The 14,658-nt window shown below is 47.2% G+C and overlaps 1 protein-coding gene across 1 annotated transcript in view; it reads right to left on the bottom strand.

Moving 5' to 3' along the window:
- LOC310773869 (cysteine-rich motor neuron 1 protein) overlaps window positions 1-4,985 on the bottom strand; it is a 72,207-nt gene extending 67,222 nt beyond the window's left edge. Inside the window, exon 1 of the mRNA XM_083633860.1 lies at window positions 4,687-4,985. Within this exon, the coding sequence (XP_083489986.1) occupies window positions 4,687-4,984 (298 nt within the window). The 5' untranslated portion in view covers window position 4,985. The remainder of the gene's footprint in view (window positions 1-4,686) is intronic.
- Between the last annotated feature and the right edge of the window lie 9,673 nt (window positions 4,986-14,658).

Genomic DNA, 14,658 nt, shown 5'->3' with positions numbered 1-14,658 from the left:
CTGTGGGGGGTTGGAAAAACAATAATGGGTTGACTCAAAATGATAGGCTAGGAATGGAATCCCATGGCTTCTCTTTTAAGCACTCTAAATAATAATAAAAAACACATGTTGATTCCTATTAATCCAAAACAGATATTGTATTGTTCTAAAAATTCACTTTAGTTTCTGTAATGAATTATGCAGCTTAAGTAAATCAATATGACTGCAGAGGCAAACATCCTGTGTAGCCTGGCAAATTTATATTTTTTCCAAGTTGTTCAGTTCAGGTTGCATGGATGTGACTCCTGGGAATAGTTTCTCGGCAGACGTTAGAAATAACGGTAACTCCTGGGTGATGGAAGATGTGCACAAGCCCAGCCAATGGTAGGGAAGGGACGAGAAGAGAGGGAGGGGGCTGAAGAGGTAATGGCAATATTACATTTAACCTGGACCAGCCTGGGATGTTGGTGGCTCTCCCGGACAGCCAGCTACACCGGCAAGACACAAGCAGCCTTTTCAATACACCCAGCTCGCCTGCCTCACTCAACTTTCCCTGGGTCAATACACCCAGCTCTCCTGCCTCACTCAACTTTCCCTGGGTCAATACACCCAGCTCTCCTGCCTCACTCAACTTTCCCTGGGTCAATACACCCAGCTCTCCTGCCTCACTCAACTTTCCCTGGGTCAATACACCCAGTCCTAGTGCCTCACTCAACTTTCCCTGGGTCAATACACCCAGCTCTCCTGCCTCACTCAACTTTCCCTGGGTCAATACACCCAGCTCTCCTGCCTCACTCAACTTTCCCTGTGTCAATACACGCAGCTCTCCTGCCTCACTCAACTTTCCCTGGGTCAATACACCCAGCCCTAGTGCCTCACTCAACTTTCCCTGGGTCAATACACCCAGCTCTCCTGCCTCACTAAAACTTTCCCTGGGTCAATACACCCAGCTCTCCTGCCTCACTAAACTTTCCCTGGGTCAATACACCAGCTCTCCTGCCTCACTAAAACTTTCCCTGGGTCAATACACCCAGCTCTCCTGCCTCACTAAACTTTCCCTGGGTCATCAATACACCCAGCTCTCCTGCCTCATTAAACTTTCCCTGGGTCAATACACCCAGCTCTCCTACCTCACTAAAACTTTCTCTGGGATTTCCTTTCACCTTCAAATGATCCTCACCTCCACAGTATTTCCACCCGCAGGCTTTCCTGTGCCTGGGAGGGTCTTTTCATTGAGTTGGTGGTGGTGCTTGTCTGTGTGGGGAGCTAAATCTGGCATGCAGAAGGAGGTAGGAGTCAGGGGGGGTGGACATAATTAACATTTGGGCTTGGGGGACAGTCTGTCATTCATTAATTATTATCTTGACCCCAGTCAAGTGGTTTGTTCTAATCTGGTCTGCCTCAGCCATGTCCACTGTGGCTAGACCCTATGTGGTCTGGTCTGGCCTGGCCTGGCCTGGTTTGGCATAGTCTAGACTGGTTAGCTTTTGTCTGGGCTTTCTCCGGGCAGGTCTGGCCTGGCACAGCTCTAGCCGGGGTCTGCGGCTTTGTCCCAGGGGGTTCCTCTCTCAGACACGGAGACTGCCTGTCTTGGCATCCAGGGCTGGGATGGGGAAGCTGACCTCTGGAGGCCCTCTGGCTGATAGCGAGCTAAAAAGGAAGTCTTTGAAACATTAGATAATACCAGAGGAAGGGGGAAGTAGACGGCATGTGAAGGAGTGTAGTGGACACAGCGTCCCCTTCAGACAGACATTCTGTTAGGTAGTATGTTAAGTGGCTCTGCAGCATGGGTAAACGTGGCGTAGGAGGACAGGGACAAGAAGACAACGTCAAAACAAAACATTGAGCTGGCAGGATTGCAGGATATCACCTGACTGACAAACTGATCGCTGCAGCAGATATGATATGGTGAAAGGGCCACATGCTGATACTCATCACACAGAGCTCAACAACAAAACCTTCCCCAAGATCAGCTACTTGTAGTCATAACAATAGACTGGAGAAAGGCAGCAAGATCAGTCTGCAACCTGAAGCTTACAGTCACTTCAAATGCCAGCGTTCCTACAAGTCTTTGGGTTGATTACATTGCATTTCATGCCTATTGCATGATGCAATGGGCATGAAATGCAATGTAATCAAATTTGTCAGCCTCTATGTTTACATGCCAATTTCTTTTGTGTGAATAACTGATTTGAATACCCCAGTATTGTTTTTGGCTAGCTACAACCAGTTTTTTGGACTCATATAATTAGGCATGTATTATTTTGAGTTATTATCCCTTCAAAAGTAGTTAGCTCTTCTGGCGACAAACGTTGGCATTAAACACCAAAAGAGACGAAGAAAAGATGACTATGACATCTCCAAAACTGTTTGGATATCAGTATCTCCTACAGCTTTTCCAGGCCTGAAGAAATATCTAATGACTATTCCAGGTTTTCCGTGACTGCAGGAGCTCTTAACTGTTTACTCTTGATCGACATTCCAATGTGCTGTTTACTGCATCTGGGGGGTGAATTTATCACCATAGCTGGCAAACAATAACAGATCAAGACCTGACTGAAAAAGCATTACTGAGGTCCCCATCTCACAGACAACACTAAATGTCACCTGTGCCACGCGCTCTTACGTGTCCACACCTGTGCCACGCGCTCTTACGTGTCCACACCTGTGCCACGCGCTCTTACGTGTCCACACCTGTGCCACGCGCTCTTACGTGTCCACACCTGTGCCACGCGCTCTTACGTGTCCACACCTGTGCTACGCGCTCTTACGTGTCCACACCTGTGCCACGCGCTCTTACATGTCCACACCTGTGCCACGCGCTCTTACGTGTCCACACCTGTGCTACGCGCTCTTACGTGTCCACACCTGTGCCACGCGCTCTTACATGTCCACACCTGTGCCACGCGCTCTTACGTGTCCACACCAACAGATATTGACCACCCAGAAAACGAAAGGCTGTGAGCAGAAAAGCAGGGATCAGAGAGCGGAAACATTTACCCGCTACTCCTGATTGCGAGTATAATCACTTGAAGACCCTCACCCCGGCTTGAGGAGCCTAATCAGTTTAAGACCCTCACCCCGGCTTGAGGAGCCTAATCAGTTTAAGACCCTCACCCCGGCTTGAGGAGGGAAATCTGCCATCAGCCTCCAGCTAGCCTGCCGACCATGGCCCCTGAAAACACACTGAGAGGTGTTGATTTACCCCCACCTAGACCCTCTGGGATACTGTAAAAGTGTGTGTGTATGCCTGTCTGTCTTTATGTGTGTGTGTGTGTGTGTGTGTGTGTGTGTGTGTGTGTGTGTGTGTGTGTGTGTGTGTGTGTGTGTGTGTCTGAATTGGGGGTCAGCAGCATGCTCCAAGGCCCTGGAGCCACTGGACCAGAGGCACGACTCAATCAGAGGAGCCATTAACTCGCCCACCCATTCCAAAACTGTTAATTTGCAGTAGGGGCATAGAGGTAGGGGATTAGGTCCTCCAGACCCCAGCCTAACCTGTAAATTAAGCCCAATCAGCAGCAGCATCTCCTGGGATGGCCTGGGGCCGGAGACCCTGGAAACCCCCATGGAGCCCTGACTTGGACCACCCCAAGGAGGGTTGAGGGGAGGGCAGGGTCATGGGGATCTGGGGATCCCTGCAAGAGCTGCTTACTCTCTTCTCCACTCCTGTCAGTCCTCTTCAATCACCCTGAAACAGGCTGGAGACAGTGCAGGTGGGGGGGGGGGGGGGGGGGTCTTCCAAATGCCTATTTGTCCCATGGGGGAGACCATTACTACTACTGCATTCACTGTGGGAGGAACTTGACACCCTGCACATGCAGAGGCAAACTCTTGAGGCACATGTCTTTGAAGTTCAGAGAGTTGCGCAAATCACGCGTAAAATGAGCACATCAGACAGCATTATAAGCAGCCATGCTTGGAGTAAGCATGAGTAGAACAGTATATCACTGTGGATTTGTAGGATTTTCAATGAAAACCTGATGGGGAGACTTTTGCAATCGTCCAGGCAAAGCCTCACAGCTCAGAGGCACACACTACAACCCACTGATTGTGTAATCAACTCCTGCAGCAAAGGACAGCTTATTTATTTCAAAATTAAATTAAGATGGTGTAATCCAAACATAATGAACAAACATAACCACAATCATCAGAGCAGTGTGGGATACTCCATGGGCAGTCCATGCTTTTTCACTCACACAAATTAAAATGGTCATTTTTGTCTTATCTCAATTCAGTGCCTTTTTATAAATGTCTGGTTGAGTTGTAGAAAACGGAACTGAATCTAGAGCTGACATGTGACCTGCTGCCAAACGTATTGTTATGCTTGTGAGAGGAGAGTGAATGAAGCTTCAAGGAGAAGAAAGAGCAGTTGAACATGACTCCTCGCCTGGCAGTCAAGAGCCCTCAGACCTGGGGAGCTGCTCCAGGCAGCCAGAGAGACAATTAAGGTAAACACTCACACAGTCAGTGCAGTCATGACTTAACTGACATTTGAATAGTGATGCCCGCCCCTCACGCTATTATAGAGGAATGGGACCGTATCAGGTCCTTAGGAGGTCCAAATGTGAGCAAATTTCACTGCACTATTAGCAAGGCAAAAACTCATCTCCCATTCCAGTTGTTGCGCAGCAGACAATATTTTTCCAATTTCATTCCATAAAAACGACAGAGTTTAAACGATTTGTGAATTGAATATAGACTACCCACCTTTACATACTCCAATTTCAGGGATTGTGGCAGGTCCGGTTTTGTTGACAGATGCGCAGGTCAGCCCCAGCGCGCAGTAGCCATGAGCCCAGTCCTGGCCGCCGCATGGCTCCCACTCCAGCCGCGCACACTGATCACAGCATCCGCATGGGTCCCTGGCCAAGGTCCGGCCACCCTCGCAGCCGTGAGGTGCTTTTCCGGGACACGTCCGGAGCTCACACGGTGTACACTCGTGAGCCGTGAGCGCCCGCACCAGAATCAAGAAATTCAATAACGCAACCGAGCACTTGCTGAACATATTTCAACAGTGGATAACGTTACTCTCTGTAAGTTTCCCAAAGAAATGTTTCCCTTTATTGTGTCAAATGATAATTTAGCCACATGAAATCCACGCAATGTCTCCAAAGTTGAAAAAGTTCTTCTTGAAAAGTTTTGTGGTGCGCCTTTCTCCAAGCGTACTGTTGATTATACAGTCGGCACAAGCCACTTCACGAGAACACCACGAGATGAGAAGTGTGCGGATGTGTTATGGGTGGCAGAAATATCCAAAGGCAAAGCTTCAACGTACGCAGGTAGACGCGCTTCCAACGTGGCTCGTCTGATCAAGTAAATGTAGTACGCATCCCAGACGGAGGCTATATGGGTATCCAGTGAGGCTTGCTGTTGCTGACAGCGACACACGGGAACGCAATCTGAGACCTAAATTGACATAGAGGCATATAGAAATTAGCGGTGCCCCCCTCTCCTTGACTGACACAGCCAGCGACCAGTCACAAGGAGCGAACGGAGGGAGGATTTGAACTGATTTATCCCCACTCGGCAACTCGCCTCTGTTGCGCAATGATGCAACTTTTACTATCCTGAATGCAAGTTCTTTTCTCTTGAACATTATGTAGGCATACGTCACATTTTTGCGCCTTTGAACCACAAGTCATTTAAATAAACATGTTAGCAGTGAAAACAACCACCGAGGAAAAATCAAATGCTTTCAGAAAGCATTCATTAATTATGTAATGAATGAATGAATGAATGAATTAACCAGTGTCCCTTGAGGGTTTGAGAATCGGATCACCCTACTTTTCCCAGAAAATAACCCTATCCTGTTATTTAGCCTAAGTCAGGTTGATGTTGACTAATTGACTGTGAACAACAGCCAAAAGATTTATGTCAGCATAAAAAGGTGGCTAAACTCTATGCTGATATTAAAAACAGGGTCAATTGAGCTTGTCTCCTCCTCCCATACATCACTGGTTCCATTATGAACAAGCATAATCCAATACAACACAGTACATCAGCATGAATAGCCTACTCACTCACTCCCTGACATCACATATTTTGTCCACATTTGTAAATTACGAATTGTAATTACTACAAGCTCAAAGTGTTCCGGCTCTTTCCTCTTTGATCTGTAGACCTACAATGCTGTCTATCAAAGCCTTGTAATCAAACATACCAAGCGTTATCAGTGCCATATATCATTCTAGAGCTTTACTGCGCATGTGTGTGTATGCCTATTTGTTTTTATAGATGTCAGATTGTGTATGCAGGTGGCTTTGGGATGGTAAAAGGTCATCTTGTGTTTGTTGAAGCAGTGTTTGTGTGCTTGCATTGGCAGATGGATGTGTGTGTGTGTGTGTGTGTGTGTGTGTGTGTGTGTGTGTGTGTGTGTGTGTGTGTGTGTGCGTGTGTGCGCGCGCGTGTGTGTGTGTGCGTGCGTGTGCGGCTGTGTGTGTGCTGTGGGCACAGCTGGAGGCTGAATGTGACAGAGATGTAGATGTCGACACTGTAGGCAAGGAGTGTCAACAGCAATTGACAAAGAAGCCATATGTGATCCTGGGAACGTGACATTATTGGACCTTACACCACGAGACTGTTCATCTTCTTCTTCAAGCTATACGCATTAACATCAGCATGAGTGAACACATTCCCGTAACGCAACCCGGAGTGCGTTTGAGGAGGAGGTTGAGAGCTGCATTCACTGGTGCTCTGACAATTTCATCAAGGTCATTGCGAACAAAACAAAATAAATGGTGATAGACTTTAGACGTAAGGGAGAAGTCCCACCTATACCAAGGTAAATAATGTACACATTGAAAGAGTTAAGACTTAGGCCTACAAATACTTTGTGATTGATGACCAGTTGAAGCTCAGCGAATGTGCTACTGTGAAGGTCAAAACACTGCATCAGAGAATGTTCTTTTTATGAAAACTCACAAGATTTTAATGCTGATTTTTCTATTTTGCAATTGCTTTACAAGGCTGTCCTTCAGAGTATCCCTGTCCTTTGGCTTTATCTGTGTGTTCGGCAACATGCGCAACCAAGACCAAGCTAAGTTGCAGTGCATGATTAAGATGGCGAGCAGTCATTGGAAAGTACGCACTATTTGGGAGTGCCAGGGCACCCACATCATGGATAACCCACATCATGGATAACAACATTGTCTCGGAGGTGGGTACACTTTTATTGTGATTTATAGCATGTATATCGCGTGCAGCCATTTAGCCGGCGTTGCAGTGGCTATAGGGACCGCGCATCCGAGACTCTGAAGGAAGAATGACTGATGAGTCTCGCATTGAGGCTATTGTCCCTTCAGCAATTAGCCTGTTAAATGAGAGGGACAGCAGAAAAACTTAGGACGCGATAACTGTTTCCTCTTTCTCGCTAGGGCTATGTACAACACCTGTATAGTGCAATACATATCTTATCTTATTCTATTTTCACATGAAATGCTGTGTGTGTGTGCGTGTGTGTATGTGTGTATGTATGTGCGTGCATGTGTGTGTGCACGCGCATGTGGACAGAGCGTGTGGTAGTTGGTGTGAGAGAGCGTGTGTGTTAGGAGGGACAGAAGAAGGGATTGTATATTGAATTGTATTTTGTATGTAGGCCTATGGCTGTATTTTTTATCTCTCTCTTTGTGACTCTTTTGACCAGCAGCCGTATTTCCCTATCTGGGATGATAAAGTATACTGTACCTTGACCTTGACCAAAGGGAAAGCAAGACAGTTTTCCCAAGGGGGGGGGGGGAATCTTGTTTTCATAACTGTTCATGTGTGATGGTAAAAGTTATAATGTAGGCTGCTTTATAAGCAGTTTGTAAACTCAAAATAACGAAATTATTAGGAAGTAGTTGATAGAAAGAGGTCTTATGATGTTGAAATATTGGGGATTTTTTACTCCGTCAAGGGAAATATTGCATTTCATATTTTAACACACGAATCAGATGTCATCCAGGATGATTTGATCCACAAAGTCCACACACAACAGCACCTCCTTCATTTGCAACATCTGCCTGGAGCCACCGGCTCCAACACAAACACAACATCCAGGAAAGCAGCCCTGCAGCGCGCATAATCAGGCCTTGCAACACAACTCGCCTCTTGTCCTCCATCTCTCCCTCCACCCGCCCTCACTCCGTCCCTCCTTCAAGCTCTTGTCAAACGGGCCGACCCACTGACCGCTGGCCGGACACCCACTGCTCACTGACGACAAATCAGACCAGGACCTTGGAGAGCTTTGGTTTCCACTCACTGGCCCAGCGGCACTGACCTATTTGCCTGGGCGATGGCCTTTCAAATGGGGCCAGCTGGCTACTCTCAGAAGCCTCGCATCCTCCTATCGTGGACCAGAGGTTTGCTTTGGCCAACCGAAGGGGCACCAGAGCTAAAGGAACACGAGCTACTTCTGGTCCCCTTTCTATCCATGTGTATGCAGCCACTTGTAATCAGATGTGTGACTGTCCAGAACAACAGCCACCCTAAAAAGCCACATCTTGCAAATGAGGATGGATGGAACGTTAGGGTTAGGGACATTAGGGTTAGGGTTGTTTCTCTCTCAGAAGCGCCGTCGACATCGGTTGAAAGAGTGGGAGGAAACTGGAGTCCACCCTCATTAGAGAGACGTCGACAGAGCCATATGCCCTGTGTCAAATGTTGCATGAATGTGGCTTTTGGAAGCCTTCCCAGCTGATAAGTCAGACGTCAAACACCACAGTGAAACCATCCATCACTTTGGGTTTGTTCAGTTGTGTCAGTTTGAAATAAAGACCGAATTAGTTCCAAACAAAGCGCTTTGTTCTCGAAAACAAAAGTCAATCTGTGAGGCTGTGTCTGGGGTTTGCGAACAGGGTAAAAAAGGGGTGGGGCCGCAAAAGACATTTGCAATAGCTGTATGTTGCTGATGATGTTCTGAGTCACGCTTCTCTGGAAAACTAAATAGCAGTAGGGCGCTGGCTCCTCTATGTCCTACACTGAGGTCCCCAAATGTGACTCAGTGCGACTTGGTTGTGTGGACCCAGCTCCAGGTGGCCCCATACGGCCTGCAGATGGAGGGGGTCCCAGTGCCCAGTGTGGGGTCCGTCCCAGAGAGTGGGGGCTCTCTCTCTCTCTCACACGCACACTCCTGTTGCTGCTCCGTCCTCTCTCCACTGCATTGGCTTGTGGATTTACACCCTGCCACTGTGGAGGTGTCGGGCTGGTCTGAGGAGGTGTCATGGACGTGGATGGGTGTGTGACTGAGTGATGGCTTGGAGGTGAACTGCAGTAGAGAGCTGATTGTGACACAGGGACTGAGCAGCCTCGGTCGGCTACATAGCTTTGTGGTGAGTGTGCGTATAGAGGATGGATGGAGTGGGCTATGGAGCGGTCCACGTGTTGAGTGCAAGTCGAGTGGACAGCGTGCGGCACACCTGATTACAAGTCCTCAGGCTGTGCTCCCGGCCTTCTCCCCAGGGATCAGCGTACAGGCTGCTTATCGCCCTCGCTTTGCTTATCTCTTAGCACAGGGTGCTGGACTGAGCCATGCTTTGCACATTCAGGCCACAGGGTGGTGGGGAGTGGGAGGGAGGGCATATTGGCCATTCATAGTGACTTTTGAAAGAGTTTTCCAGTCATCCACATCTACTGTACCAAATAGTGGAAATGTGGAGCTCTTGGTGCTGAAGCGCACACAGACTGACGAATGGCCGGTAGGTCCACACCATAGTGGTCATGTGCTTTTTATACAAGCAGCCAAAATGATTGAGAATGACATTAGAGATACATGACAAAGAGGTGGAAAGGGAAAAAAATATTGCTTAAGAAAATGAGCCAGAAAGGTCAAGGCGATGATTCTTCTCTTGAGGCAGACAGCTGTACAGCATACTGAGGTAATAATGGACAGATTATTACTTTCTATAACTGCCATCCGGAAGGACTCCAGAGTGCTATCACTTCTCACTTTGCACCCTTCATCTGTTTGGACCTCGGCTGAGAGTGAGACAGAGTTTGGAAACATTCAGAGGAGTCCAACAGAAATAATTCCTCAGCTTGGAGATGACAAGCTGGTTTGTCAGTTCCGCACGGCACCATGCCACTGTTCATCTGTCTTCTATTCTTTTCTCTCTAGGGGCTCTGTCTTTCTCTCAATGCTCGCCTTGCTGCTCACTGGCTTTGTTTGGTCTTTCTCTCTGTGAGGTCTAGTCCAGTTGCTGTTTTCCTCGCCGGGACTATAATCATGTGTTTTGACACCGTCGGCTCCCCTGCCGTCTTCTCCCCTCTGTCTCGCTGAAGCCCCCCATAGACATCACTGCAGCAGAGTACTGTAGCAACACAGTGGTAGAGAACCGAGAGCAATGGAGCCCCCACCTTTCCCCCCCTGCCCGCAGTAAGTGGTACTGCTTGAAAGTTAACGGGTTCAGTGGGTTCAACCAGCCCTGAGGGTCGGGTACGCCACTTTGGCTTTGTAGTGGCTGTGAATCGACTGTTTGACTGTGAAGTAACGGTGAGGGGATGTAAATCTGAGCAGACCCCCTGGTCATCTAGTGAGTGGTACATCGTAAATATCGACACTTTTCTTCCTGGTTTTCACGGGGAGGGCAGGGCAGAAGGAACTCAATGTGTAGAAAGTGAAGTCTTCATGCAGGCTTATATTTTCAGCAGGTGAATGAAGGGAAAAGTTGCCTGCTGATATATGCCCTTTGAGGGACAGCGCAGCAGGCGCATGTCAGCCAGGGTCTCCTATATTGCCAGGGTCAAGTTACAGCGAGTGGAAGCCAGCAGTGGAGTGGTAATAGCATACCCCTGAGCTTTACACCCCACACACTGCCGACCCAGAACATTCCCTCAACTGCATCAACATGCTCGAATAGAGGCTGTAATGACACAGGGGGTTCCTGGGTTCGATTGGCATCCAGAGCCTTTATGACTCAGACCCAGACCCTGCTTACGGCCATGACTCCAATCCGCTGGCTGCTGACCATGCCCCACTCTGGGCCTCTCGCTCATGGCCCTCCATCCCGTCCACTGGGAGAGATCCTGTGACCTTGAGGGAGGGAACGGCCACCAACTTGTTTGACATTTATAAGTGGCATACTTGCTCACCCCTGTCGAGCTCCAACGGAACGTTAAGTGGACTTCTCAGAAGTTTTAATCTGCAAATCTATGTGTTGATGGTGAATTCCTCCGTGGATTGGAAGTTAAAAGAACCTTTGTGTCCCATTCCCACAACACCTGCCTGATGGTGTAATCTTCTCCTTCATACATGGGATCGCGGACGCCATTGAATTGCTGTGCTTTGGAGGGTGTACATTTACAGTAGAAGAGTAGAGGGCTAGGCCCTAACCTAGATTTTCTGCTTGGTCATAAATGGGTTGGAATAGGTGTGGCTGGAGGTATTTATCATGGAGATGATCTGTAAACCTGTGTGTGTGTGTGTGTGTGTGTGTGTGTGTGTGTGTGTGTGTGTGTGTGTGTGTGTGTGTGTGTGTGTGTGTGTGTGTGTGTGTGTGTGTGTGTGTGTGTGTGTGTGTGTGTGTGTGTGTGTGTGTGTGTGTGTGTGTGTGTGTGTGTGTGTGTTTCTAATCTATAGCCGTTTCTTTGGGCCTGGAGTGGAATCCCCCCAGCCCAGGTAAAGGTTCAGATTTACAGGCAGACCTGCGTTTGGTGGTGGAATGTGGTTTATGGTGTCAGACAGGAATATAGCTTAGGTCATCGTGCTAAGAAGCATCCAGTATCTTAGAACCACAGTTAGGTTAGAACAATATTAAACTATAGTGTATTTCTAGACCATAATGATAATCCAGTCTTATATTATTGTATCCTATTTCACTGTATGTATTCTATGCTGTATTTTATGGCATCATATATCATATTATTATAACACCGATTCCAGATTGAAGGGGCCAGTAATTGTCACATTCAGAATGACTTATAACTTATTACAAATAGAAGAAAAAATATAATTTCCATTCTGATGACGTAGGTCAGTAAGATGTAGGTCAGTAGGACGTAGGACAGGAGGTCCTTCTTGCCCACAGCCATCAGACTTTACAATGCCTTCCTGGGCTAACCAACCTACCCCCCCCCCCCCAACAAACACACACACACACACACACACACACACACACACACACACACACACACATTACATTATATTATATTATTATAATATTATTATGGTGGTGTGTATAATTAGTGCTACGCATACTGTATTCTCTCTTTACTGCTATGCATATTCTTTCTCTATGCAGTATATCCTACTACTGTATGTGTACCGGTATTTGTATTTCGTTGCTGCTGTAACAGAGGAATTTCCCCTTGGGGATTAATAAAAGTATCTACCTACATACTGTACCTACCTAGGTTCACTTGGTATCACATCAGTGTCACCAATCCAACCTTTTGGAGCCGCTGTCCTCCTCCACCTTGAATCTTCTCTGGGCCTCCTTACCATCACCGTCCAAGTTGGTCTCCCTCTTTCCAGATGTTGTCTTCCTCTGACAGAATGTTCTCAGTGCTACACTGCTCTTCTCTGGCCATAATCCTGGTTTGCTGACCCTTTGGAGCCACCTGAGGGAAAAAAAGATGGTGGGGGGTTCTTTAAGTTATGTGGGATCGATTCTTTTGGCATGTTCTCTCATTTGTCTTCATCATTATCATTTTTGGACTCATGTATTCAGGTCGCAAAACATTTCTCTTGAGCAATATACAGCAGCATCAGTTCAGTCTACACAATGTTTTTATGTGGCTAGTATCCCTGGTCATTCCTCAGAATTTATGTGCAGTCAAACATATCGCCAGCTATATTCACATCATGATGACTCGCATACCTCTCATCTGCCAAAAACCTTAGAACTGCCAAAGTTTATGATTACGACCGGTTTCTCTTAAATGATCAGTTGCCAGGCCATATAGTACAACATCTCCAACACAAACATACACTTGTGATTGTACATGGATGTTTCTAGTGGTTTCTATGGGCTTGGGGGGAGGATCCCTCAGGTAAAGGTGCCAGATTTACAGGCAGACCTCCAGCTGGCAGAGGAATGTCACAGTCTGTGTTTCAGCTGTAAATTCTGACATAATTATAGTGACACTAACTCCAACATTGAGGTGAAACAACCACCTTGCCAGGGGAAAATGATCACTGCTTAATGTTATGTCTGGGACACAGATTTACTCCTGTCTTTGTGGGAGAAGGATGGGCGGCAGGAGCAAGGATGTGAGAAATGTGCAAGCTCTCTGACCTTTACGAAGGTGAAGCAACAGGTTGCATCATTAGCACAGACAGCATGTGTGTGCATGCAGTCACACATGGCTTTGACAAGAGTAGATACAGGTCACACGGGTGGGAGAGAGTAAGTTAGGCGCCATATAAATAGTTCTGCAAATCCATAAAGTTTATGCATCTACACATAAAACACAACCCAGAGATGCACACTGGTTAAGGATTACTGTCATATGGTTACCTGGAACTGGACTGGAGAGAGTGCGATGGATGGATGGATGGTTAGAGAGAGAGAGAGAGAGAGAGAGAGACACTGTGCTCTATGGAATATCCTCTCTACTTATTTTTTCTTTATACAGTGCTGCCACCATGTGGTACAACATGGACAGTTCATGGAGAGAACATCCAGTCAGCAGATGCGACAGAGCCAGCCAGAGATTTGGAGCGCATAGGCCAGGGGTCAGCAACCTATGGCACGGGTGCCAACTCTGGCACGCGAAGGATTAACCACTAGCATGGCAGCTCACAGCAGCAATAAGTGCGCAATTGAGATTGTTTGTAGAAATTTTGAAGTGCCCTGTCAAATTACCTACTTCACAGCCATTTGCAATTGCGCGGCATGTTATTTAGGATATTTACAGTAGTGACTCACTCTCTACCTGTGATTGGTTGCCTTCCATGGCAGCAGCAGAGCAGTAAGATGCCACTCTCTTACTAGATTGCTCTGCCGGCAGCAGAAAGCAGATGAAAAATGCCAGCGAGCAAGTCAGAGAAGGGCCGTGCTGTGTATACTTCAATGTCCTGATTTTGGAAGGAATAACGTAAAATTTTGATGTGCGATTCATTAATCTTGGTGTGGCACACTGATTGACAAGCAAAATTGAAAATGGCACTTCATATCTAAAAGGTTGCCGACCCCTGGATAGGCTCATTTGATGAAATGGAACATGCAGCTGATGATAATTGTGTCCGTGTGTCTGCCTGCCAGTCACACTCATGCAAACTAGGGAACATCTAAAAGGCAGGAAGCCAGTGGGCATGCTCGATACCTCCTGGGGGCCCACGTTTTTACTGGCTGAGTCACATATCTCTTCCTGTTTTTCTCCCACTGCTAACCACCAACAAACAATACTAGGAAGGGCTCTGCTCTCCGTCTAGACGGTGGTCTGTCGGCTGTATGTCAGATACAGCGCGTCCCTTAGTCAGATCACCTTGCAGTCCAACAACAGCTGTGACGAACGAGCTTGCTGGGGTTCACTGGCGTTACAGAAGTAAGGCTTGGATGATTTGAAGTAGGGATGCAAATTTTTATCAATTTCCTTCCTCCATCGATTAATTGGTCATGTTATCGATTAATCATTATATTTAAAAACTACTTTTGACATAGAAAAATAGAAAATGATAAATGCAGGGTTTTACACCTGTCTTTAGGCCTACCCAACAAGTTGATCAACCAACTAAACTCCCTGCATTAGCTGTCATTGTGC

This window comes from Poromitra crassiceps (assembly GCF_964638095.1).
Source record: "Poromitra crassiceps genome assembly, chromosome: 3".
Taxonomy (NCBI): domain Eukaryota; kingdom Metazoa; phylum Chordata; class Actinopteri; order Beryciformes; family Melamphaidae; genus Poromitra; species Poromitra crassiceps.
The sequence above is the reverse complement of the archived record's forward strand: the minus strand, read 5'-3'. Positions and strand labels throughout refer to the sequence as shown.